Raw genomic sequence first — 26293 nt, forward strand, 5'->3', positions numbered from 1 at the left:
AGTGTGCATATAAATAGCCCAAGGAAGTAACTGAGTGGCTACAGGGGAAGAAAAGAGTAAACAATCAAAATGTACGAATGACAAGCTAAGGCAACGTTTACACTATGTTCCCGGCGGCCATGGCAGCCCTGTTTCAGGCCACCATGGACAAAACGGGATGGTCATGAGATAAGGCGGGGGGACGGACAGGCAGACGTGACAGACCATGATTGCCGTGGATGCCCGATCAGATGCTTAAATTGTGAAAACATTTGCTATGGAAGTCACAATGGAGATGAGAAACACAGTCGGCCGTAGTAAAACGGGGGGCACGCAAGTAAAGCTGACAGTACGTAATACAATGTATCAAAACTGGACAGAAAAACATTATTATGATTCATGCTGTTGTTCTGCAACTTCTGCTTCAACTTCCTTCTGTACTTCTCCTTTGCTACCCTGAGCTGCACTCTAGTTCCTTTTGCACACACTTAAGCTTCAGGAGATTACCATCATTTAAGGCCTTCTTCTGGTTCAGAATACTCTTCATGTCACTTGTGATCTCGGGGTAGTTATTTGCAAAGGTGCATACATTTCCAATAGGAGCAATAACATCCATACTAAAGTTAATGTAGTCAGTAGGACAGTCCGCCACCTCCTCCATGATCCCACAGTGAGACCCCTGCAGTAAATCCCATTCTGTTCTTCTAAAGCAGTCTTTCAGAATCTGCTCTGTTTCCAGCGAAGACCTCCTGAATGAGTTGGGTCATAGTGGGTAATCTCCTCACCCTTGGTTTTGAGAAGGTGTGGTTTGCTTTCCCCAGCGCAGGCGGTGGAATGGCACTGTATGGATCTTTAAAGGGAAACTAAACCCCACATTTTGGGAGGCAAGAATACGTATGTGACAATAATAGTCAAAACACGTTCATGGAATGAGAATTAAACAGAATAAGTGATCAATCTCCAGCTATCACAGGGGGCCGCCATGTTGGACAAGTCACCTTCTGCTGTCGATCAAAATGAATGTCACAACTACTCTCACGCATTGCTTCCACTATATGCAGAATGTCACATGGCCAAACCCAGAACAGACTCCCTTTGTATGCTGTAATACCAAGCATAACTATGGGTTGATGACATGATGGTTTCAACCTGAACTTGTGAAAATTTTGTTTCACCACCTTTTGCTCATGTACATAGGAGTGTGCCCACCTTCTGTTTTCACAGGCTTTGGTTTATCTGTATGAACTTGTTGAGCTACAGTGAAGTATCATCATGTTAGCAACCGGGATGTTTGCCATTAGCCATGGCAAAGCACCGTTAATTGCGGTCCCTTAGGATCCAATTGAGTTGTAAAGGTTATAAGGTCACAATAGTGAAAAAAGTTTGAAATTATTTATCATGGCTTTTTTTTATATTGCAAAAACTTGGTATTTGAACAGAGGTCTGTAGACTTTGTATTTTCACTGTTAAAACTTAAAAACCACTGGAAAGGTTGACACTAGCGTCTGCACCAGAAGAGGACAAATCTATGAAAAGTATAGGTGGCTATTCCCTCTGTGTCTCTTTTGAAGGTTGGTGGGGCATAAACACAAGAGCTCTTTGAGAGCAGAGAAGGGTTAATAGTTAGAATTTTTTGAAAGTATGTACTAGTGTATAAATGGCTCCCTATTTAGCGCGATCCAACTTCACATCAAAAGGACTTAATCGTTCTCACCTGCCAGAGCGTCCTGAGCCTCAAAGAAAGTACTGAGTCCTCCTTTTACATAGGCCAGACTCCCCTCATTCTTCTTGTTGGCCTGCTTTTTCAGATTGCTGGCAGCAATCTTTAACTGCTCGAAACTAGGAAACAACAACAACAAAAACATGTTTTGCATTCACTTGTCACGTCTTCCATTTGTCATCTGTTAATTGTGAGTAAAAAAAATAATTATCGGGTTGTACCACAAAGCATTTAAATTATTTTGCACTTTGTCATTTATGGAATCAGATTTGTGCCCAAAAAAAATTATGAACTGAGAATAAAATTAAACACTTTATAACCAGTAGGGCTTAAAGACATAATTAGCATAAAAGGGAAGCACAAATCCTAAATAACTTTTTTTGCAAGAGCTTGATTATATACAATACGTACTTTTAAACTTAGCCAGTCTTTCTTACTAGGTGTTGACAAAAAGAAAATCGTTACATGTAAAGAAATTTTTTCTTTTGTGTTAATTTAAATGTTAAATTTGTATTCATATCAAATGTTTTCCCCTCTGAAATAATTTCGTTTTGAAGGAAAATAAGCATTAGGATACATGTATGTAGATTTAAAATGTATACTGTATATGTGTGTGTGTGTCTGTATTTATTTTTGTAAATGATTACTATTAGAAACATCGAGAGTAATATGCCTTGGTAAAAATAAGAAGGTATTAAAAACAGATAATTTCCAAGCCTACAATTTAGTCTCCTTTAACTTCTGTCTTGGGCTAGCTTCCGGTGCACTCTTCCCTAGTCGGCTTTTTCTGGTGTGACAATTAGCAAACAGTCTACTATGTGCCCAAAAAATTCAGAGTGAATGGTCCCGGCTTCAAGCCTCGGTTTGTTTGAAGTTTTCATTGGTCTAATCTGATTTACCTTCCTGTCTTTCAGCCAATGGAGCAACCTCTCCAGGATCACAACACTGATGCTGACCCAGATGATAGGGTGGTGGTGCTCAGACATGCCTTGCCCCCTGTCCAACCATAACGTTCATGTCCTTCATGGATTCATAAATCCCATCACGTCGACCTTGTTTGAACAGGAACTCTGCATTCAGACACTCGATCTTATGCGAAGACTGAGTGAAGTGAAAATTACATTTTTTTTTCTGAGGCATTTGTGTACATGATCCAGTATTAAGTTTCAGGTAGTATAAACTTTCAAGATTTTCTTTGAAGGTGATTTTTCCAAAGCTAATATTTTGTACATTCAGTACCTGTTTTGATACGGTAAGTGATGCTAACACAATAGCAATTTATACATTCATTCATTTTCCACACCACTTATCCTCACTAGGGTCACAGGCGTGCTGGAGCCTATCCCAGCTGACTCTGGGCGAGAGGCGGGGTACAACGTGAACTGGTTGCCAGCCAATCGCAAGGCACATATAAACAAACAACCATTTGTACAAACATTCACACCTACGGGCAATTTAGAGTCTTCAATTAACCTTTCGTGCATGTTTTTGGGATGTGGGAGAGAAAACCCACGCAGGGACGGGGAGGACATGCAAACTCCACACAGGCCAGGCCGGATTTGAACCCAGGTCCTCAGAACTGTGAGGCAGATGTGCTAACCAGTTCCCACTGTGCCGCTCAATTTATTATTTCATGTTAAAATATACTCAGTGCTCAGTGTATTTCCTTGTCTGACTTCCTGTCTGGGTTGTCATATTCTGTTCAGCTTGACATGACCTTGCAATGAAGGACTTTTTCTGCATTGCGTAACTTTTTTATTTTACAATTAAATACATATATAAACACAATGTATTGTTACTTTATTGTTACATTCATGGTCAAAGTAGACAGTTATCCTAAAGGTTTGTCGGTCTGCATTAAGAAGATGCTGGTGTCAACCACTTTATCACTCCCATGACATTGAATGCATTGTCATCCTCTGATGTTCCATCTGGGAAAATTCGAAATTAAGACCGTGGGACACAAAAAGAAAGAGATGTGCTATTACTTGACTGTTGATTGATAGAGGTCTTAGTTGACCAAGATTTATCCATGCATTAGAGTTGTTTCCCGCAAACACAAAATTATTTCAGAGGGGAAAACGTTTGATATGAATACAAACTTAATATTGAAATAAACCCTCAGATAATGGAAAGGTTTGTGTATGTGTATATATATATATATTTTTTTTTTTATTTATTATTTTTTTTTTTTTGGTCAACACCTAGTAAGAAAAACTGGCTAACTTTAAAAGTAGATATTGTATGTAATCAAGCTTTTGCAGGAAATCCTCCAAGTTATTTAGGATTTGTGCTTTGCTTTTATGCTAATTCCGTCTTTAAGCCGGACTGGGTATAAAGTGTTCAGTTTTATTCAGTAATGTAAGCTTAGTTCATCAAAAGAAGATAAAGAAATGTGGCCAATAGTAAGCAGTATGGACGAGTCAGTATGGTAGCCAAAGTTAGCAATATAGCTAACACTTATTAGCTGCTAAATTGTTGATAAACTGTGGCTGTGCGCTTCTAACATGTTACTAACATAATGTTACAACATCACTACTTCCTAGTACAGCATTGACAACATATATGATCGATACTTACACTTCCTGAAGGTGATTTAAAATTAAATCATTCTTGTCGTTGGCTCATCTCGGTGTGACACGAAAAGAAGAATTACATCCGGGGGCATTAGCTGTCACTCAAAACGAATTAGCCAATGAGTACGCATTCCTCATAAAGCCCGACCACCCGAGAGGGTTGTGCCAAAAATAAAACGCAAAAAGTCAGGCAGCAGCAGTGCAGAAATTGGAACATAAGCTAAGTCAGGCAGCGCAAACGCGAATATTGTCATCGGAAGCTAAAAATATTTTCATTGCAAGTAATAACTTTTTTTTTTTTCTTTACTTGAGATAGATTATATCGCTCAATGTCTTATTTTTTGCTTGCAATTCAAGAGGTTTTGTTTTGATAGTCTTGTTTTTTGTTTGCAATTTGAAAATTTTTGTGTGATTCTTTTTGGATCAAATCTGATTCCATAGTCATAAACATTTTTAAATTGTTACTTTAAACATTGTCACATGTAACATCCTGGCAATGAAGATGATTAATGAATGCAATGTTTTTGACTTGAGGATAAACAATAAAGGTTCATTGAAAGATATTGATTAAAAATCTAATTTTCCTTGAAATAAGACTCAGGAAACACTGGTGTATGGTGTTAAATCTGTCCAATGATCATGTTTTGTATTGCGTTTTACAAAATGTTTTTAAAAAGTTTATTTCCTTGCTTCTGACACATCGGACAGAAATAATTTGTATAAAACGGAATTCAAAGAGTTCCACAAGGATTGCCTAAAATGCTAAAATGAAAAACAAAACCTCTGAAGCCAGCAAACAATGAGGAAATAGCAGTCGCTACAACCCACTTGCCACATTTAGAAATGGAAATATATACAGAATGACTTAAAGCTCATATACCGTACACCACATACAAAGATGTGCATATGTTAGTGCATGAGTACCTACACGTACTAACAGGTACATGTCAGTGTCTAGAGTGAGATTTCCTTTGCAGGAAAAAACATTTGACCAGCAAGGCCCTACCAGAGTCCCCGTGTCGAACAGGATTCTGGGGTCTGGGTCACAGAACGGCCAGGCAGGCGGACAGGAAGGCAGGAGAGTCAGAAATAATCTGCCTCAACATTACCATTTTTTTCTTGTATCCAACATATTTGAGTGATTATTTACTTTTATTTAATCATCAATCTTTGTTTAATCAATTTATGTTGCAAATATGAGTGTTAATTGTTGCTTATCTGTATGTGTATGCGGTTGGCTGGCGACAAATTCAGTTTACCCCGCCTCTTGCCCAATGTCAGCTGTGATAGGCTCCAGCTCACCAGCAACTCTAGTGAGGATAAGCAGTACAGAAAATTGATAGATGGACGAATTTATGTTGCAGTGTTTTTATTTGTCATTCAGGCATGCACCGATACCAGTATCAGTATCCATACTGTATGTCTACACTGTACTCGTCTCAAATACGAAAAAAGGCTCCCATACTATGTCACTGATAACACTTTACCAGCCTGACATGTACCCAATGTACGGGGAAGGTGGAATAGAAGTCGTAGAAACACTATGGTAAAGGCGAATGATAACATTTAGACAGCCTCCACACGAGTTGCAGCGGCAGGCCATCAAGAGCACTGACATTCTCCCCAGTCTCCTGCTCCGCTCCACTTTGCTCAGCTCTGCCCGAGCCAGTTGTGCTCCTATTACAAAGCCAAGGTGGGGGAGGCAGGTGATACAATTACACTGAAGTGCGGCATGTCGGCTAAAGAGAAGTAAGCGATGGTGTGCTAAAGTATCACTTCAGTTGTCCTGCCATTTTTCATGTTTTATTTTATAACGTGTGGTATTCTCAAGAAGCAGTTTTGGATTTCCATTTAATCACTTTATTTTGTAGTTAACACACAGAGGTAACATGCCATCAGTATTCATACTGTACTTCTACAGTACATCCACCAGACTCTACGTTCTTCTTTGTCTCCTATTTCTTTTCTCATCTCTTATCTATGTAATCCTTTCACACAGTGCGCCTCATGTTCAGACTAAAGACACCACATAACTGAAATAACTTATTTATTGTTATAGGCCACATGGAAGTGAAATGTGTGGCAAGACTAAAAAACTGCAAATAGCTCACTAGTGATGTGACGTTGAAAGTTCTTAGGAATCTTGTAGAAGTGATCATTTGAAAATGTAAACATTTACAGAGATTTCTAGAAAGTGCTGCATATTGATATTTATTTGTGTCCTACATTGGTAAATAATTGTTGATAATTATTGTGAGAAATCATTTACAGGGTCTATGGCTTTACATGGGTAAAAATCAATAATTATTAATTATAACAAAAAATTAAAGGTAATTTAACCAAATTCATTTTCTCAGAAGTGTGTAAAAAACTGGTAGCCCTTCGTATTAATCAGTACTCTTGCTGTCAGATTCAAAAAGGTTGGCTGCCCCACTCTAAAAAGTTACGTGAGGGACTCATATGACATGTGCACGAAATATTTGTTTTGTGTTTCTGAACAATATTTGATTAAAAAAAGAACAACATTTCTTCACAACCGCTAGTCGTAATGGCATTATTGGCAAATACTCAGATTTAAGTACTTCTACTCATACTTGACCAGAAAAAGCAAGTGTTATCAGTGCATCCTTAGTATTACTATTTCTCTTAGCTCAGCAATGATGTGAAATATAAAAACATACCTCGTGCCTGCATGGTTTTCGATGAGATACCATGTGGCAGAGAAGTTCTCACTGGTGAAGTCACCACTCATCCCTGGAAATGTCATCTCGATGTCTTTCAGCGGGAACTTTCCTCTTTGGAAACAGATACAAAAAAAATGTGCTTCATAGTAGAATAGTAAAACGGGGAAATTTCTAAATTGTGTTCATTCATCCATTTTCAAGGTCACGCAGACTAGAGTGTGAGATGGTTGCACCCTAGGCTAGGGCCTAGACTGAGCATAAGTCAAAGGGCATTTGTATAAGAAATTAATTAATCATCTTCACAGATATCCACCTCCTGTGCATGCTGAATTTTGTCAGAGAAATCTAACTTTTAAAATGCAATGTTAAAGAAAAAAATCCTGGATCTGAAATACTATCTAGTATAAAAATCTATCGCGACAAAATTGATACTTCAAAAGGTTTTTGGATGTACCTGTGGAACTTTGCAACTGTAACAAAAAATACATAAAAAAATACAAAGTTATTTTCACCAGGGGGAAGTGTGCTGCCAAAAAAGTACAAAAGTTTAGCGTGGGAACCTAAGTGTGTGATGCCTGTTTGCCTCAAGAGGAACTAGTGCTTCATTAGCCAAGCTTGATCTCTACTAATGACCCAAAGCCGATACAAACCTATCCAAACTAGATCACCACCACCCCCTGACGCATTCACATGCATACGCACGAGGATACGTGCACACTAAACATAAGTGAGGTCAAAAAAGTCATTACATTCTTGATACAAATGTTTTTTGTACAGATAAATGCTTACTTTTCTTGGAAAATATTTTCATTTCAACAGACACCAAAACGCAGTGTTTCAGTGGTCATTGCTAATGAAAGAACAATCGATGGGTCTGCATTACAGACAAGTGAAACATCCATCCATCCATCCATTTTCTGAGCCGCCTCTCCTCACTGGGGTCGCGGGCGTGCTGGAGCCTATCCCAGCTGTCATCGGGCAGGAGGCAGGGTACACCCTGAACTGGTTGCCAGCCAATCGCAGGGCACATAGGAACAAACAACCATTCGCACTCACAGTCATGCCTACGGGCAATTTAGAGTCTCCAATTAATGCATGTTTTTGGGACGTGGGAGGAAACCGGAGTGCCCGGAGAAAACCCACGCAGGCACGGGGAGAACATGCAAACTCCCCACAGGCGGGCCGGGGATTGAACCCGGGTCCTCAGAACTGTGAGGCTGACGCTCTAACCAGTCGGTCACCGTGCCGCACAAGTGAAACAGTACTACAATTTTTTTTTTCCAACAATTTTAAGCCATAACCAAACAAATATATTCTGCATGTTGCTAAAACTTGGGAGATAACCTTCATCACAGATATTCATTCATAGCATTCAGTCTGATTATAGTTACAGTACATATAGACCAGTGTTTCTCACCCTCATACACAGAGACATATTTTTATAGGTGCTTGAACATGGTGTTCGTTATGGACAATCCGTGAAGAGCACGGAAGTCCAATAACAGAACACCGCTCGGGTTCTGATCGGGGGGGGGGCGTTCCTCCCAATCACGCCCGTCCAGGTCTCACTGTCATTGCCCACGTGAGCATTGAAGTCCTCCAGCAGAACAATGGAGTCCCCAGCGGGAGCGCTCTCCAGCACCCCCTCCAAGGACTCCAAAAAGGACCCGTCCCCCCACCCTAAGGCGGCGGGAGGCTACCCTCTCGTCCACCGGGGTGAACCCCAACATACAGGCGCCAAGCCGGGGAGCAATAAGTATACCCACACCTGCTCGGCGCCTCTCACCGTGGGCAACTCCAGAGTGGAAGAGAGTCCAACCCCTCTCGAGAGGACTGGTACCAGAGCCCAAGCTGTCCGTGGAGGAGAGTCAAACTATATCTTGTCGGAACTTCTCGACCTCACACACCAGCTCTGGCTCTTCCCTGCCAGAGAGGTGACATTCCACGTCCCGAGAGCCAGCTTCTGTAGCCGGGGATCGGATCACCAAGGTCCCCGCCTTTGACCACAACCAGCTCGCACTGCACCCGACCCCTATGGACCCTCCCACAGGTGGTGAGCCCACGGGAAGGGGGACCCACGTTACCCTTTCGGGCTGTGCCCGGCCGGGCCCAATGGGTGCAGGCCACCAGGCGCTCGCCTTCGAGCCCCACCTCCAGGCCTGGCTCCAGAGGGGGGCTCCGGTGACCCGCATCCGGGCAAGGGAAACCTGAGTCCATTTTTTGTCGTCATCATAAGGGGTCTTTGAGCCGTGCTTTGTCTGGTCCCTCACCTAGGAACTGTTTGCCATGGGTGACCCTGCCAGGGGCATAAAGCCCCAGACAACTTAGCTTCTAGGATCATTGGGACACCTCCCCTCCACCAAGATAAGGTGACGGCTCAAGGAGGGGTAAATATATATTTATATATATATATATATATATATATATATATATATATATATATACATATATACATATATATATATATATATATAAATAAAGGATACTAGGACACCCTAGGTCGCAGTTCGATGATCGACTTTGTGGTCGTGTCATCGGACTTGCGGCCGCATGTCTTGGACACTCGGGTGAAGAGAGGGTCGGAGCTGTCAACTGATCACCACCTGGTGGTGAGTTGGCTCCGATGGTGGGGGAAGGTGCCGTTCCAACGTGGCATGCCCAAATGTATTGTGAGGGTCTGCTGGGAACGTCTGGTGGAATCCCCTTTCAGAATCAGAATCATCTTTATTTGCCAAGTATGTCCAAAAAAACACAGAAGGAATTTGTCTCCGGTAGTTAGAGCCGCTCTAGTATGACAACAGACAGTCAATTGACAGAGAACACTTTTGAGAAATAAAGACATTGACCAAAAAAAAAAAAAAAAAAAAAACAATCACCGAGCAATAAAGGGTTGCTCGTTGTCTGGTAATGCCGGTACATTTATTATTATTTTTTTTTTACAATTGTGCAAAAGATGCAGAGTCCTCTAGCACTCAGAGTTATTGCACTGAGTCGAATGGTGACTGGAGAGACGCTTCTCCCAGCTGTTCTTTGATCATTAATCCATTGCTCAAGTTGGTCTTCCAACTCGGGCCACCTCGCCTTGTTTCCGCAGAAACTCAACTTCGTCTTCTTGACTCGGCAAAGCTCGTTTTCCTGCTTCCTCCACTTGCGAACCATGGATTTGTTGATCTTGAATTCTTTAGCGGCTGCTAAATGTTCCTCCGCGTAACTGATAGCTTTCAGTTTAAACTGTGCTTCGTAAGCGTGTCTCTTCGTAGGTGCCATTTTCGGGGGTCCTTAGCCAAACCGATGTTGTTTTGCACAATGCATATACCGGCGCTATATACCTACTGGGGGCGTGCCTTTAGCGTCCTCTGTCACACGTACCCTTCCCTGTCACACCCACCCTTTAACGGCCGCATGCTGTCTTCAGCCACGTCCGCTTTTCCTCTATATAAGCAGCGTGTCGGCAGGAAATGCTCCCAGTCAGTCAAGCGGAGCGCTCATCAAAGTCACACAACATTTATAGATTTTGGAACTCGGTGCGTTTGTATGTGAGAAATAAGATTCTCTGGTCTGATGAGACCAAGATAGACATTTTTGGCCTTAATTCTAAGTGCCATGTGTGTAGAAAACCAGGCACTGCTCATCATCTGTCTAATACAACAGTGAAGCATGGTGGTGGCAGCATCATGCTGTGGGTGTTTTTCAGCTGCAGGGACAGGGAGACTGGTTGCAATCGAAGAAAAGATGAATACAGCCAAGTACAGGGATATCCTGGACGAAAACCTTCTCCAGAGTGCTCAGAAACTCAGACTGGGCTGAAGGGTCACCTTCAAAAAAGACAATGACCCTTAGCACACAGCTAAAATACCGAAGGAGTGGCTTCAGAACAACTCTGTGAGTGTTTTTGAATGGCCCAGCCAGAGCCCTGACTTAAACCCAATGAAGCATCTCTGGAAAGACCTGAAAATGGCTGCCCACCAACGTTCACCATCCAACCTGACAGAACTGGAGAGGATCTGCAGGGACGAATGGCAGAGGATCCCCAAATCCAGGTGTAAAAAACTTGTTGCATCATTCCCAAAAAGACTCATGGCTGTATTAGCTCAAAAGGGTGCTTCTACTAAATACTGAGCAAATGGTCTGAATACTTATGGCTGTATGATATTTAAGTTTTTATTTTTTAATAAATCTGCAAAAATTCAACAATTCGTTTTTTTCTGTCAATATGGGGTGCTGTGTGTACATTAATGAGGACAAAATGAATTTAAATTATTTTAACAAATGGGTGCAATATATCAAAGAGTGAAAGATTTAAGGGGGTCTGAATACTTTCCGTACCCTATGTATATATAAATGTGTGTGTGTGTTTCTTATTCCCAAATTCCAGTCAACAGAGCCCTCTTTTTGATTTACAGATTTTCACAGAATTATTCTGTTTTCACTCCATGTGCAGTGGTCAGCAGAAGCTCCCATGTTGGCAACATACTTCAAAAGCTGTATATGTGGATAGCTCGTTTCTTTCATGATGTAAACCAAGACTGAACGAGTATGTGTGGTGTGCTTACGACAATGGAATTATGCTACGTGTGCATTGGTGTGCTCATGGTCCATACTTGTCTATTTCGATACCCAGTGGATTGTTGGGTCGGAGGGAGAGAGGTGAGATGCCTTTGTTGCGGTCAGTCCTCATGTCGTAGTAGTTTAGTTCCTCTACCCACACAGCCGACTGGTCCAAAATACCTGGAAGCAGGACAAGTCAGTCATCTCAACACCACCAACACAAAATTGTAACCATAGAAATGAGTTGCCCTGGTTATTAATGACTTTTCTTGCAATAAAATTGGCAAGCATGGCAGAGTACCTTTTCAAACAATCAAAGTACAATTGATATAATAGAAAATATATACAATGAAAGATTTCGAAAGTGCGTTAAATTCAACTGATGAACAAGAAATCATTCTTTTTTTCTTACCAAATATGTGAAATTGATAGTGAGTAGCACTTACTAAAAGTACGTAATATATTTCCGCAGAGAATAGAACATTGGTCAAGGAAAATCCTGATTTTTTTTCCACCTTAGTTAACATTGTGAGACGGCAGCAACTACAGCTCAAACTGATCGGTATCTTCAAACTTACACAAAATAATTGTTGATTTACATTTTACAGCTTTTTATGCATTGAAACTGGTCTGCATTGTGGTTACTAAAGTACAGTAATTTCTCGTGTATAATGCGCACCCATGTATATTACGCCCCCCCAAAGTTTATCTCAAAATTATGGAAAACCCTTCAACCTATGTATAATGCATTTTTACAATGCATGATTTTGCTTCTACCCATATGATCAAAACATGAAGTATTATCTGTATTTTGGCAGTTTTTTCTAAGAATTATTCTGAAGCACTTTATTTGAACACGTAATACTTACTTTTTATTTACTTGCTCTTATTTTGAAATTCACAGTCCTACTTTTATTTAGTAAATGAGAAAACAGTTGTGCTCTTATGTTTGATGACTCAGGTAGAATTTGTAAGATGGTGACAATTCTTTAAAGAAAACATGAGGGGCCAGGTGAAACATTTTATTTTATTTTCATGGGATTCAAATTAAACTGTCAAGCATTTCAGAATAGCATTATCCTGAAACAAAACATAACCATAAAGAAATGAATGATGGTTCCTGTTCAACCATCAGTCGTATCTAAAAAAAACAAAACAAAACAAAAAAATTATATTTCACAAATTCTGCCAGGGTATGTAAACTTATGAGCACAATTGTACATATATGCAGTCATATGTACCCCTGTCATATTAGAATTAAAGTGTAGGCTACACCTTTTTCATAACCTCGAGGTGGCGGTGGCATACTGGAATGAAAGTGTACAGCTTTTTCATAACCTCTAGATGGTGGCATACATTTATTAGTTTATTTTTTTCCCTTTTCCCTTATACCTATGTATAATGCGCACTATTGACTTGAAATTTTTTTGTGGTAAAAATGTGTATTTTATGCAAGAAATTACAGTAGTAATCTTAGCTGATGCTTTGCTGAGTTTTTGTCTTACCAATCCTTTCCGGTCTAAGCAATTTGAATGAAACTGTGGAGGTCCCAAGACCTCCAGACTTAGTTGTGACATTGATCTCTCCCTTGTCATCTTTTGCTGGGCCCACCCGACACACTATTTTGCTGGCTGACATCCACTCTGCTGTTAGCAGGCAGTTATGACCACAGATTGAAAGACCTAAATGAACACAGAGAGAGTAATGGTGAAAGGGTTGAAATACCGATACACAGTGAAAATATAAAAACAAGTATTTGTAGTGTAGTGAGGATACTTCTCTCTAACATGACATACTTGCACAAACGTGTTGCAGCCATAAAATTATAAGTTCATGATTATTTGCTAAAAAGAATCAAGTTTATCAGTTTGAACAATAAATATCTTGTCTTTGTAGTGTATTCAATTAAATACAGGTCGAACATTATTTGAAAATCATTTTATTCTGTTTTTATTTATGTTTCACACAACGTTCCAACTTCATTGGAATTGGGGTTATAATATAAACTGAATACTTCATTCTCAAAAATTTCATGAATGAGTTGGTCATCATAACCATATGGTGTGTTGATTGGTGGTGAAGAATGGTGTCTGTGTACTAAAATTTAGGAGCACTAGAAACATTGGATATGGTGTGATTTTCGTTTTTGTTTTGTTTGTGTATATTATTGAAGAAATCTGTACCATTCAGTACAGTAATTCAAAATTACATGAATGTATGCAACACATAACCCTTAAACTAAGGTACTTGTATATAGGGACATATATACAGGACAAAATTTGCTTCTTTTTTTTTTATAACCAAAACAAACCGAATAAACATTATGCTAAGATAAAGTATATGGTTTGTCATGTAGTCGGAAATATATTACCAATGAGATCAGCTGAGCCCGTGCCCAAGTTTTCACCACGAATAGTAACTTTGGTCCAGGCCGCACCCTCTTTGGGTGAGATGCCTGTGACAAGCGGGGGTGGACGGGCACGAGACATGGTGGTCTTGGGCAAGAACACTTGGCTGATCAATACCTGGAAAAAGACAAAAACAATGGCACAGAGAAGTAAACATAAGATTCATATCCAGTAAATGAAAATATTTTTAAAGAAAGAATTACCTATGTGTGAAACTGCACTAGGTATTGAATAATTATTTTTATTTCAGGCTTGAAAATATATTTAATCATTTTAAATAATTGTTGAACAATTTTTGGTTGGCTATTTTATCACCAGGGGGTAAAAAAAAAAAAGTTCATTGATCAATGAGTAAGTTACAACTTACGATGTTTTTTAAAACAAAATACGATATGTTGTGCACTGCAGCTTCGAGGGAGCACTCCAAAATTTCGCTGCACCTCCAGTGCAATGACAATAAAGGCTATTCTATTCGAGTTTATTCTAAAAAATAAAAAGAATTCCTGAAACTCAATTAATCCCAAAGCCGTAGGCTATCACTGAAAATAATAATAATAATAATAATAATGATTTCAACAGTCAATGCTGGTTCATTGATAACACAATCAACAGCTCACACTGTATCGACACTTTCCAAAAAATGTTATTATCAGGGAAAACTTGATTCATTTCCATAATTCCATTCAAAAAGTTCAACTTTCATAGATTATAGATTCAGGGCCCACAATTGAAACAATTTCAAGTTTTTATTTGTTTATTTTTTTACATAATTTGGGCTTCCAGCTCATAAAACCCACGAAATCAGGAATTCAAAAAATTTGAATACTGTGAAGAAATCAGCCCAAATTTTGAAGGTCATAAATGTTTTAAACAGCGTGTCACACATGAATCGCCTCCTAAACTCAAAGCACCTGCACAGGTTTCCCCAGGTGTCATTAAATTGCTTCAGTTTAGTTCAATTGTCTCAGTTGGGTTCAATATGGGGAAGAATGCAGACTTGACAACTAACCAGAAGACCATCATTGATACCCTCCATATGACGGGTAAGCCACAAAGGTTCATAGGTAAGGAGGCTGGCTGTTCACAGAGTGCTGTGTCCAAGCATATCAATGGAAAGTCTAGTGGAATTTGTCTCCGGTAATTGGAGCCGCTCTAGTACGACAACAGACAGTCAATTGACAGAGAACACTTTTGAGACATAAAGACATTGAGAAAAACAATCACTAAGCAAAAAAGGGTTGCTAGTTGTCTGGTAATGCCATTAAAAAAAAAAATTCTAACCTATAATTATAATAATAATTATAATTATAATAATAATTATTTTTTTTATTTTATAATTATAATAATAATTATAATTATAATAATATTTTTGTTTTATTATTATAATAATATATTTTTTTTCTAACCTATAATTCCATTACAACAAGCTGGCAATTTTTTGACTTGAGTTCGTTGTCACATTTCTGTGGGGCCAATTATGTATTACTCGTGCCCTCACTGTAGTTGTCTCACCATGCTGCACTATTTGCATATACTGGCCACTCATGCCAGAGTAGCATCTACTCCATTTGCAGACTGATTGAGGAGTATCTGTAACATTTGCACAACCAACATTGTCCCAGATTATCGGACTACTCGTCATTTTAAACCGCATACACTCCTTGAAGTCTCAGCGCCCTTTGCACAATGGTCATTGCACCGGACTATTGCAATATTAGTCATTCGAACTGCTCTAAGTGCTAGAGGACTCTGCATCTTTTTGCACAATTGTTTTTGTCAATGTCTTTATGTCTCCAAAGTGTTCTGTAAATTGACTGTCTGTTGTAGTAGAGCGGCTCCAACTACCGGAGACAAATTCCTTGTGTGTTTTGGACATACTTGGCAAATAAAGATGATTCTGATGATTCTGATTCTGACAAAAAGACAAAAAATTACCAGCATGTTGCAATGGAATTGAAGGTTAGGTGTTTAAGAAGTTGACTGCAAGAGGGAAGAAGCTGTTTGAATGTCTGCTCGTTCTAGTTTGCATTGATCAGTAGCGCCTACATGAGGGAAGGAGCTAGAAGAGTTGGTGACCGGGATGTGGAGGGTCCGAGAGGATTTTGCACGCTCTTGTCTTAGTTCTGACAATCCTTTCAGTAGTTTTGATTTTCCGTTGCTGTCGGAGTTTGTCCTTTTTTGTAGCAGCACCAAACCAGACCGTGATGGAAGAACACAGGACTGATTCGATGACCGCTGTTTAGAACTGCCTCAGCAGCTCCTGTGGCAGGCCGTGCTTTCTCAGAAGCCGCAGGAAGTACATCCTCTGCTGGGCCTTTTTGAGGACGGAGTTGATGTTGGTTGCCCACTTCAGGTCATGAGAGACTGGAATTCCCAGGAACTTGAAGGTCTCGACGGTTGACACAAGGCAGCTGGACAGCGTGTGGGGCTGCTGTGGCGAAGGATGCCTCCAGAAGTCCACGATCATCTCTACAGTCTTGAGCGTGTTCAGCTCCAGGTTGTGTCGGCCGCACTACACCTCCAACCGCTCCACTTCTTGTCGATATGCCGACCCGTCACCGTCCTTGATGAGGCCGATGACAGTGGTGTCATCTGCAAACTTCAGGAGTTTGACAGCCGGGTGCGTTGAGGTGCAATCGTTCGTGTAGAGAGAGAAGAGCAGCGGAGAGAGGACACAACCTTGGGGCGCCCCAGTGCTGATGCTGCATGTGGATGAGGTGGCCTCCCCCAGCCTAACTTGCTGTGTCCTGCCCGTCAGGAAGCTGTAAATCCACTGGCAGATGGCAGGTGAGACGCTGAGCTGGAGATGCTTGGAGGAAAGGAGTTCAGGGAGGATGGTGTTGAGCGCTGAGCTGAAGTCCACGAACAGGATCCTTGCGTAGGTCCCTCCCCTGTTGAGGTTTTCTCGGATGAAGTGCAGTCCCATGTTGACTGCATCATCCGCAGAACTGTTTGCTCGGTAGGCAAACTGCAGGGGGTCCAGCAGGGGGCCTGTGACGCTCTTGAGGTGGTCCACCACGAGACCTTCAAATGACTTCATGACCACAGATGTCAAGGCAACAAGCCTGTAGTCATTTAGACCCAAGATTGCAGGTTTCTTAGGGACTGGAATGATGGTGGAGCATTTGAAACAGGATGGTACTTCACACAGTTCCAGATATCTATTGAAGATCTGAGTGAACACTGGAGCGAGCTGGTCTGCGCAGACTTTGAGGCAGGGTGGGGACACATGGTCCGGGCCTGCCGCTTTGTTAATCTTTTGTTGTTTGAAGATGCGTCTCACATCCTGTTCGCGGATGGTTAACGCAGAAGTCGGTGGTGTGATTGTGGTCGGTGGTGCGGCTGGGTGGGTGTGGGGTGAGGAAGTGTTCTTTTCAAATCTGCAGTAGAAGGTATTCAAGTCGTTGGCTAGTGTGCTATTGTTCTCACCTTGGGGGAATCGTCGCTTGTAATTTGTCAGCGATTGGAATGCATGCCAGACTGATTTAGAGTCGTTAGCGCTAAACTGTTTTTCCAACTTTGCTGCATAGTTCCTCTTTGCAATGTTAATTTCTTTAGTCAGCAGGTTTCTAGCTCGATTGTACAGGGTCCTGTCCCTGCTATGATATGCGTCCTCCTTAGCTTGGCGAAGCTGCTTAAGTTTGGCAGTGAACCACGGCTTGTTGTTGTTGAATGTGCGAAATGACTTTGTTGGTACACACACATCTTCACAGAAACTGATATAGGCTGTGACAGTGTACGTATATTCATCCAGGCTGCCAGCTGAATTTTCAAAGACACTCCAGTCTGTGCAGTCTAAACAGCTTTGAAGTTCCATCTTTGCTTCATTGGTCCACTTTTTCACTGTTTTCACTGTAGGTTTCGCGCATTTAAGTTCTTGCCTGTACGTTAATTAAATGAATTAAGCAGTGATCAGACGAGCCCAGTGGTGCACGAAGTTTGGCACGGTATGCGTGTTTTAGCGTAGTATAGCAGTGGTCCAAAATGTTATTTTCCCTGGTCGGACAGTCGATGTGCTGCTTGTATTTAGGGAGTTTGTGGTTGAGTTTTGCCTTGTTAAAGTACCCGAGAATAATGAGGGGGTGAGTCCGGGTGTTTTTGTTTTCAATTTCGTTGACTTGTTCGGCGAGCATTAGCAGTGCGGCGTTCGTGTTACCTTGAGGTGGAATATAGACACCAGCGAGAATGAACTCACGCGGCAAGTAGAATGGTTTACAGTTCAAAAACAGCGACTCCAAATGCGGCCTGCAGTGTGTGCTGAGCTCCGTGACGTCCGTACACCATTTTTCGTTGATATAGAAGCATATCCCGCCGCCTTTTGTTTTCCCCGATGATTCCATGTCGCGGTCTGCTCGGTGAAGATGGAAGCCGGGAAGCATGACGGCGCCATCAGGTACAGCGTCACAAAGGTAGGTCTCCGTAAAGCACATGGCAAAGCACACAATCTAGCAGAGATCCAGAAAGAGTGGAATGAGGTTGGAGTCACAGCTTCAAAAACCACCACATTCCGATGCATCCAGGAGATGGGCTACAACTCTCGGGTTCCCCGGATCAAGCCGCTTCTGAGCCTGAGCCAAAGCAGGAAGCGGCTCAACTGGGCCAGGGGTCCAAGGTCCTCTTTTCTGTTGAAAGTATACCTTTCATTTGGGAATAAATGTCCACGGGTTTGGAGGAAGACGGGTGAAGAACAGAACCCAAGCTGCTTGAGTTCCAGTGTGAAATATCCACAGTCAGTCATGATTTGGGGTGCAATGTCTAGTGCAGGTGCAGTGTTGGTAAACTCTGCTTTCTTAAATCCAAGGTCACCGCAACAGTCTACCATAATGTTTTAGAAGCCTGAATGATTTCTTCTGCTGAAGATCTGTATGGCGATGCAGATTTAAACTTCCAGCAGGACCTGGCCCCGGCCAATACCGCCAGAAGCACCAAAACCTGGTTTGATGCCCATGCCATCGCAGTGCTTGACTGCCCAACCAACTCGCCGGATCTAAACCCCATTGAGAATCTATGGGGTATTATCAAGAAGAAAAAGACCCAAAAACAAAGAAGAACTGACAGCAAGCACCAAGGAAATCTGGGCTTCCATAACTCACAGGCAATGCCAGAGGCTGCCTCAATGCCACGGCGCATCAATTAAAGAAAAGGGATTCCCAACCAAGTATTCAAGCTTAACATATCGTTTTGAAAGTACCATACTTTGTTTGATTTAATGTGACCCTAATTTCTCTCTTTTTTTTTCAACAAAAACTGAGAATTAAATGGTGATTTCTTCACAGTATTCAAATTTTTTTAAATTCCTGATTTCGTGGGTTGTATGAGCTGGAAACCCAAATTATGTAAAAATAAACAAATCCTTGAAATTGTTTAAATTGTGGGCCCTGATTCTATAATCTAGGAAAGTTTAATTTTTTGAATGGAATTATGAAAATAAATAAACTTTTCCATGATATTGTAATTTTTTGTAAAGGGTCTGTATATAGTGGATACAAAACTGTGCACACCCCTGTTCAAATACAAGGTTTTTGTGCTATAAATAATTAGACCATTTAAAATATTTTTCCACTATTAAATGTGGCCTAGAACCTGTGTATGTATGTATGCCAAATAACAATGGATGGAAATACAAGCACTGAAGTTGAACGCCGCATACAGCTTGCCTGACAGGCTTATGGAAGGCTTAGTGTTATATTCAAGAACAATCTTCCCATTTGCTTGAAAAGAAAAGTTTTCGATAACTGTATTTTACCAGTCCTCACTTACGGTAGTGAAACTTGGACTACGAATGCCAAAGTTATACAATGACTATGTGTAACCAAAAGGAACATGGAACGCCAAATGTTGAAAATAAGCATAAAATAAGCGACAAGAAAAGATGCAGTCGGATAAGACAGCAGACGTGGGTTACCGACGTCATTCAAAAAATTAAAAGCCTTAAATGAAAATGGGTGGCTGACAAAAGGTGGACCACAGGGGTGGGCCTACTGGATTGACCTCCTGGAGATCATTGATGGTGGGATGGTGACTCGCCCATGTTCCGTGGGTGCTGGGGCAGTACCAGCTGGCGCCCGCCTGAGTTATATAATATATAATTTAGTCAATTACCCCCCACCCTTACATGAGTGAATGCAAATGTTAGAGGTTTTGGAAAATTCTTAGCAGACTCAAATTAGACAGAGTACCATCATTTCTCGTGTATAATGCGCACCCATGTATAATACGCAAACCCCAAAGTTGATCTCAAAATTCTGGAAACCCCTTCTACCTATGTATAATGCATTTTTACAATGCATGATTTTGCTTATCCCCATTTGATCAAAACATTATTATCTCTATTTTGTTAGTTTTGTCAAATAATTATTCTGAAGTTAAGTACTTTATTTGAACATGTAATACAAATACTTTATTTGTATTTACTTATTTAGAACCCCTCCTTGAGCCGTCACCTTGTGGAGGGGTTTGTGTGTCCCAGTGATCCTAGGAGCTAAGTTGTCTGGGGCTTTATGCCCCTGGCAGGGTCACCCATGACAAACAGGTCCTAGGTGAGGGACCAGACAAAGCACAGCTCAAAGACCCCTAATGACAACAGACAATGGACTTCGTTTTCCCTTGCCCGGACGCGGGCCACCGGGGCCCCCCACTGGAGCCAGGCCTGGTGGTGGGGCTCGAAGGCGAGCGCCTGGTGGCCGGGCCTGCACCCATGGCGCCCGGCCGGGCACAGCCCGAAAGGGTAACGTGGGTCCCCCTTCCCATGGGCTCACCACCTGTGGGAGGGGCCATAGGGGTCGGGTGCAGTGTGAGCTGGGCGGTGGCCGAAGGCGGGGACCTTGGCGATCCGATCCCCGGCTACAGAAGCTGGCTCTAGGGACGTGGAATGTCACCTCTCTGGCAGGGAAGGAGCCCGAGCTGGTGTGTGAGGTCGAGAAGTTCCGACTCGATATAGTCGGACTCGCCTCCACACACACCTTGGGCTCTGGTACCAGTCCTCTCGAGAGGGGTTGGACTCTCTTCCACTCTGGAGTTGCCCATGGTGAGAGGCGCCGAGCAGGTGTGGGTATACTTATTGAAGAGAGGGTCGGAGCTGTCAACTGATCACCACCTGGTGGTGAGTTGGCTCCGATGGTGGGGGAAGATGCCGGTCCGACATGGCAGGCCCAAACGTATTGTGAGGGTCTGCTGGGAATGTCTGGCAGAATCCCCTGTCAGAAGGAGTTTCAACTCCCACCTCCGACAGAACTTTGCTCATGTTCCGGGGGAGGCGGGGGACATCGAGTCCGAGTGGACCATGTTCCGCGCCTCCATTGCTGAGGCGGCCGACCGGAGCTGTGGCCGTAAGGTGGTCGGTGCCTGTCGTGGCGGCAATCCCCGAACCCGTTGGTGGACACCAACGGTGAGGGATGCCGTCAAGCTGAAGAAGGAGTCCTATCAGGCCTTTTTGGCCTGTGGGACTCCTGAGGCAGCTGATGGGTACCGGCTGGCCAAGCGGAATGCAGCTCTGGTGGTCGCTGAAGCAAAAACCCGGGCGTGGGAGGAGTTCGGTGAGGCCATGGAGAAAGACTTCCGGACGGCTTCGAGGAAATTCTGGTCCACCATCCAACATGTCAGGAGAGGAAAGCAGTGCACCACCAACACTGTGTATAGTGGGGATGGGGCGCTGCTGACCTCGACTCGGGACGTTGTGAGTCGGTGGGGAGAATACTTCGAAGACCTCCTCAATTCCACCGACACGCCTTCCCATGGGGAAGCAGAGTGTGGGTTCTCTGAGGCGGGCTCTCCTATCTCTGGGTTTGAGGTCACCGAGGTAGTTAAAAAGCTCCTCGGTGGCAGGGCCCCGGGGGTGGATGAGATTCGCCCGAAGTTCCTAAAGGCTCTGGATGTTGTGGGGCTGTCCTGGTTGACACGCCTCTGCAACATCGCGTGGACATCGGGGACAGTGCCTCTGGATTGGCAGACTGGGGTGGTGGTCCCCCTTTTTAAGAAGGGGGACCGGAGGGTGTGTTCCAACTACAGGGGGATCACACTGCTCAGCCTCCCTGGTAAGGTCTATTCAGGGGTGCTGGAGAGGAGGGTCCGTCGGGAAGTCGAATCTCAGATTCAGGAGGAGCAGTGTGGTTTTCGTCCTGGCCGTGGAACAGTGGACCAGCTCTACACCCTCGGCAGGGTCCTCGAGGGTGCATGGGAGTTCGCCCGACCAGTCTACATGTGTTTTGTGGACTTGGAGAAGGCGTTCGACCGTGTCCCTCGGGGAGTCCTGTGGAGAGTGCTTCGGGAGTATGGGGTACCGAACCCCCTGATACGGACTGTTTTGTCCCTGTACGACCGGAGTCAGAGTTTGGTCCGCATATCCGGCAGTAAGTCGGACTCGTTCCCGGTGAGGGTTGGACTCCGCCAAGGCTGCCCTTTGTCGCCGATTCTGTTCATAACTTTTATGGACAGAATTTCTAGGCGCAGCCGAGGCGTAGAGGGGGTCCGGTTTGGTGGCCTCAGTATTGCATCTCTGCTTTTTGCAGATGATGTGGTTCTGTTGGCTTCATCAAGCCGTGACCTCCAACTCTCATTGGAGCAGTTCGCAGCCGAGTGTGAAGCGGCTGGGATGAGAATCAGCACCTCCAAATCTGAGACCATGGTCCTCAGTCGGGAAAGGGTGGCATGCCATCTCCAGGTCGGGGATGAGATCCTGCCCCAAGTGGAGGAATTCAAGTATCTTGGGGTCTTGTTCACGAGTGAGGGAAGAATGGAACGGGAGATCGACAGGCGGATCGGTGCAGCGTCTGCAGTGATGCGGACTTTGTATCGGTCCGTTGTGGTAAAGAAAGAGCTAAGCCGAAAGGCGAAGCTCTCAATTTACCGGTCGATCTTCGTTCCTACCCTCACCTATGGTCATGAGCTGTGGGTCGTGACCGAAAGAACAAGATCCCGGATACAAGCGGCCGAAATGAGTTTCCTCCGCAGGGTGTCCGGGCTCTCCCTTAGAGATAGGGTGAGAAGCTCGGTCATCCGGGAGGATCTCAGAGTAGAGCCGCTGCTCCTCCGCATTGAGAGGAGCCAGATGAGGTGGCTGGGGCATCTGATTCGGATGCCTCCCGGACGCCTCCCTGGTGAGGTGTTCCGGGCATGTCCCACCGGGAGGAGACCCCGGGGACGACCCAGGACACGCTGGAGAGACTACATCCTTCGGCTGGCCTGGGAACGCCTCGGGATCCCCCCGGAAGAGCTGGATGAAGTGGCTGGGGAGAGGGAAGTCTGGGCGTCCCTGCTGAAGCTACTGCCCCCGCGACCCGACCCGGATAAGCGGTAGAGAATGGATGGATGGATGGACTTATTTAGAAATTCACAGCCCTACTTTTATTTAGTAAATGAGAAAACACAGTTGTGCTCATATGTTTGATTACCCAGAGAGAATTTGTAAGATGGGTACAATTCTTTAAAGAAAACATGAAGGGCCAGGCGAAACACATGAAATTTTATTTTAATGAGATTCAAAATAAACTGTCAACCATTTCAGAAAACCATTATCCTGAAACAAAACATAACCAAAAAGAAATTAATGATGGTTGCTGTTCAATCATCAGTCATATTTAAAAATATATATATATTTATATATATATATATATTTCACAAATTCTGCCAGGGTATATAAACTTATGAGCATAACTGTACATAGATGCAGTCATACGTACCCCTGTCATATTGGAATGAAAGTGTAGGCTCCACCTTTTAATCTCTAGGTGGCGGTAGTATATTAGAATGAAAGTGCACACCTTTCTCATAACCTCCAGGTGGCGGTGCCAGATTGGAATGAAAGTGTACATCTTTTTCATAACCTCTAGATCAGGGGTGGCCAACTAGTCAGAGACTAAGAGCCACTTTTTTTTCTGTGTTACTGCAAAGAGCCACATACACGGGTACACATGAACATCATCTTTTAATCATGTATGCACGCATACACAGACCTCTGCTCAGCCAGATCTAATGAAAATAACCACACCAACATGATAATATCAGTAATTTTCAACAGTTAACATTGTGTGCACTGTCTCACACACACAAACTCTCAGTTCAAGCAAGTCCACAAACAATAATAGAATAATTTTCAATGACATCTTTCTCTTACTATGCTGATTAGTGAGACTTCTGGCATTCCTTATCTTGAACAATCCTCTTCAAATCTGGCTTGTATTCTGTTGTTGCCACTCTAAGCAATTCTTTCAAATGAGTGTCAGTCAGAACAGATCGATGCTTTGATTTCACATGTTTCAGGGTAGAAAACACAGACTCGCAGACGTACGTTGACCCAAACATGGACAGTATCTTAAGCGCAGCTCGTTTGATGTTGGGGTATTTTTCAATTGGCACACTTTTCCAGAACTCAACGGTCCCTTCCCTTAAAACAGCTTTCAGTTGATCCTCCTCACAAAGGTCGATCATCTCCAACTCAGCCGCAGCCTCATCTGTGACGAGCGGGGCTTTCAAACAGTCTGGCTTCCAAGCCAGCTGATATGAGATGCAAGCGTTACGGTCTCAGAGTGTTTTGTAAATTTTTTGAAAAACTGCACCTGCTTTTCAAAGCGACCAACTTGTTCTTGCGAAGTTCAGTCCCTTTTGGAAATTCCTGTTCGATGTTAGGGTGGAGTGAGCTGAAGATTTGAAGCTTTGAAATGCGCTAATGCTGCGTGACATATAAGGCAGATCGGCTTGCCATTACGTTTAACAAAAAAATATAAACTCTCCCACTCTGGCAAAAACGTCCAGTGTTCTTCTTCATATTTTCGTTTGGCTGTGCTTTTTTTCCCTGCCATTTCAAGAGGTAACTTGACGGAAATTGTTTACAACACAAATGATGTCACACCAAAGATTCTCTCGTCGCTCGTTTGACGTCACTCAAACAGGCTTACATGGTCAGTGTGCCATCTAGCTGTAGGGGGAGTGAATGACAGCGCCAGCCAAGCATTTTTGACGCATGTCATGTGACAGCTCCTGAAGAGCCGCATGAAACTAGTTAAAGAGCCGCATGAGGCTCGCGAGCCGCGGGTTGGCCAGGCCTGCTCTAGATGGTCGCATACATTTATAAAATGGAAAAAAAAATCATTTTCCCCTATACCTATGTAAAAATCGCAACATTGACTTTTTAAATGTTTTTTTGGGGGGGGGGGGAATTGCACATTATACACAAGAAAGTAAGGTAACTGAAATGAGATGGGAAACTAAAGTTACTGCTGAGTAAAGCTATTTTTGCTGTGAAACCGAAAGAAAATATTTTTTTACTGGAAATAAGATATTGGTACTCCTACTGAAATTGCATTAGAATTTTGAGACAAAAACAACAGCATAAGCCAAAACTGGCAGTTAAAAAAAATAAATGCTTTTTTTTTTTTTTTTTTTAAACACGCCCAACCTTGAACAAGTTATTTCGTGCTTAAGGGCACAACTGCAAAATTTTATTCATCTTTTCAATTTAATTAAAAAAAAACAACACCTTGGTTTTGTCATACGAGTGTCCAGCAAAGGACGGTTTGACACAGTTTTGCATCCACTTTGTCCATATTTGGCTAAGACCACTCCCTTTCCTCTGATTGGTTACCTCTGTGTAAAAGACCCACTTGTGAGAGCACACGTTTGTTATGTTGACAGCGCCGGCTAGGGAGCGGAGAGGTAGGCGGAGATCTTCGATAGTGACGGAGATAAGCTCGAGAAATTCGAATGACCTGATTTCAGGCCTCTCGGCAGAAAAATGTCTCGAACTCAGGAAAGCGTGGACGATTTTAATTCATATTTCACATTTACTGAGGCACCATAGAACCAGTATTACATCCCAAATCCTAGAAAAAGTTGGTTTGGCAAAATACGGCATCTTTAAGACAATTGGGTTAAGGTCACTTGGTTGTTTGGGCTTTCGGTTTGACTTTTTCAACATCAACTACACAGAATAGGGCTGGGCAATATGACCTAAAATCAATGGTGAACGGTGCATTTGAGAAGTGGGCCTTTGCTCAGTAGCCAAATTCCCCCCCACTACCACTCACCCCCCACACTGATGGATGTACATCAGAAGACTGCACCCCCTCCCAGACTCCTCCACCCCATTGATGAATTGAGAAAGTTCGCTCAGAACCAAAGACATTTCGTTTCCTCCTCGTTGCAAATCAGTTGCTCAAGGCGAACGGCTTGACAAAAAAAATGTTACTGTACCAAAAATAGCATGTTTCAGAGACTTGTCTATGTATTCCTGGGTTAACACTCCCGACACGCCGCTCTCTTTCTCTGTGCTGCGAGTCTATCTACAATAGACAATCGATATAGCCATCATGACATGGCCACCACATCAATGCCCCACATTCAACATGGTCGCAAAGTAGGCACGGGAGGCATGTCTTTTGAAAT

At 42.9% G+C, this 26293-nt stretch overlaps 1 protein-coding gene across 4 annotated transcripts in view; it reads right to left on the bottom strand.

Annotated features, from left to right (window-relative positions):
- The window catches only part of exoc2 (exocyst complex component 2), a 130993-nt gene that overhangs the window by 79460 nt on the left and 25240 nt on the right, over positions 1-26293 (bottom strand). For all 4 annotated transcript variants that reach the window (XM_061778378.1, XM_061778377.1, XM_061778379.1 and 1 more), the window contains 5 exons: positions 13879-14032; positions 13013-13189; positions 11561-11687; positions 6957-7070; positions 1694-1818 (listed from right to left, as the gene is read on the bottom strand). In XM_061778378.1, the coding sequence (XP_061634362.1) occupies positions 1694-1818; positions 6957-7070; positions 11561-11687; positions 13013-13189; positions 13879-13996 (661 nt within the window). In that variant the 5' untranslated portion in view covers positions 13997-14032. The remainder of the gene's footprint in view (positions 1-1693; positions 1819-6956; positions 7071-11560; positions 11688-13012; positions 13190-13878; positions 14033-26293) is intronic.

The sequence above is a fragment of the Phyllopteryx taeniolatus genome, chromosome 7 (assembly GCF_024500385.1).
Source record: "Phyllopteryx taeniolatus isolate TA_2022b chromosome 7, UOR_Ptae_1.2, whole genome shotgun sequence".
Lineage (NCBI taxonomy): Eukaryota > Metazoa > Chordata > Actinopteri > Syngnathiformes > Syngnathidae > Phyllopteryx > Phyllopteryx taeniolatus.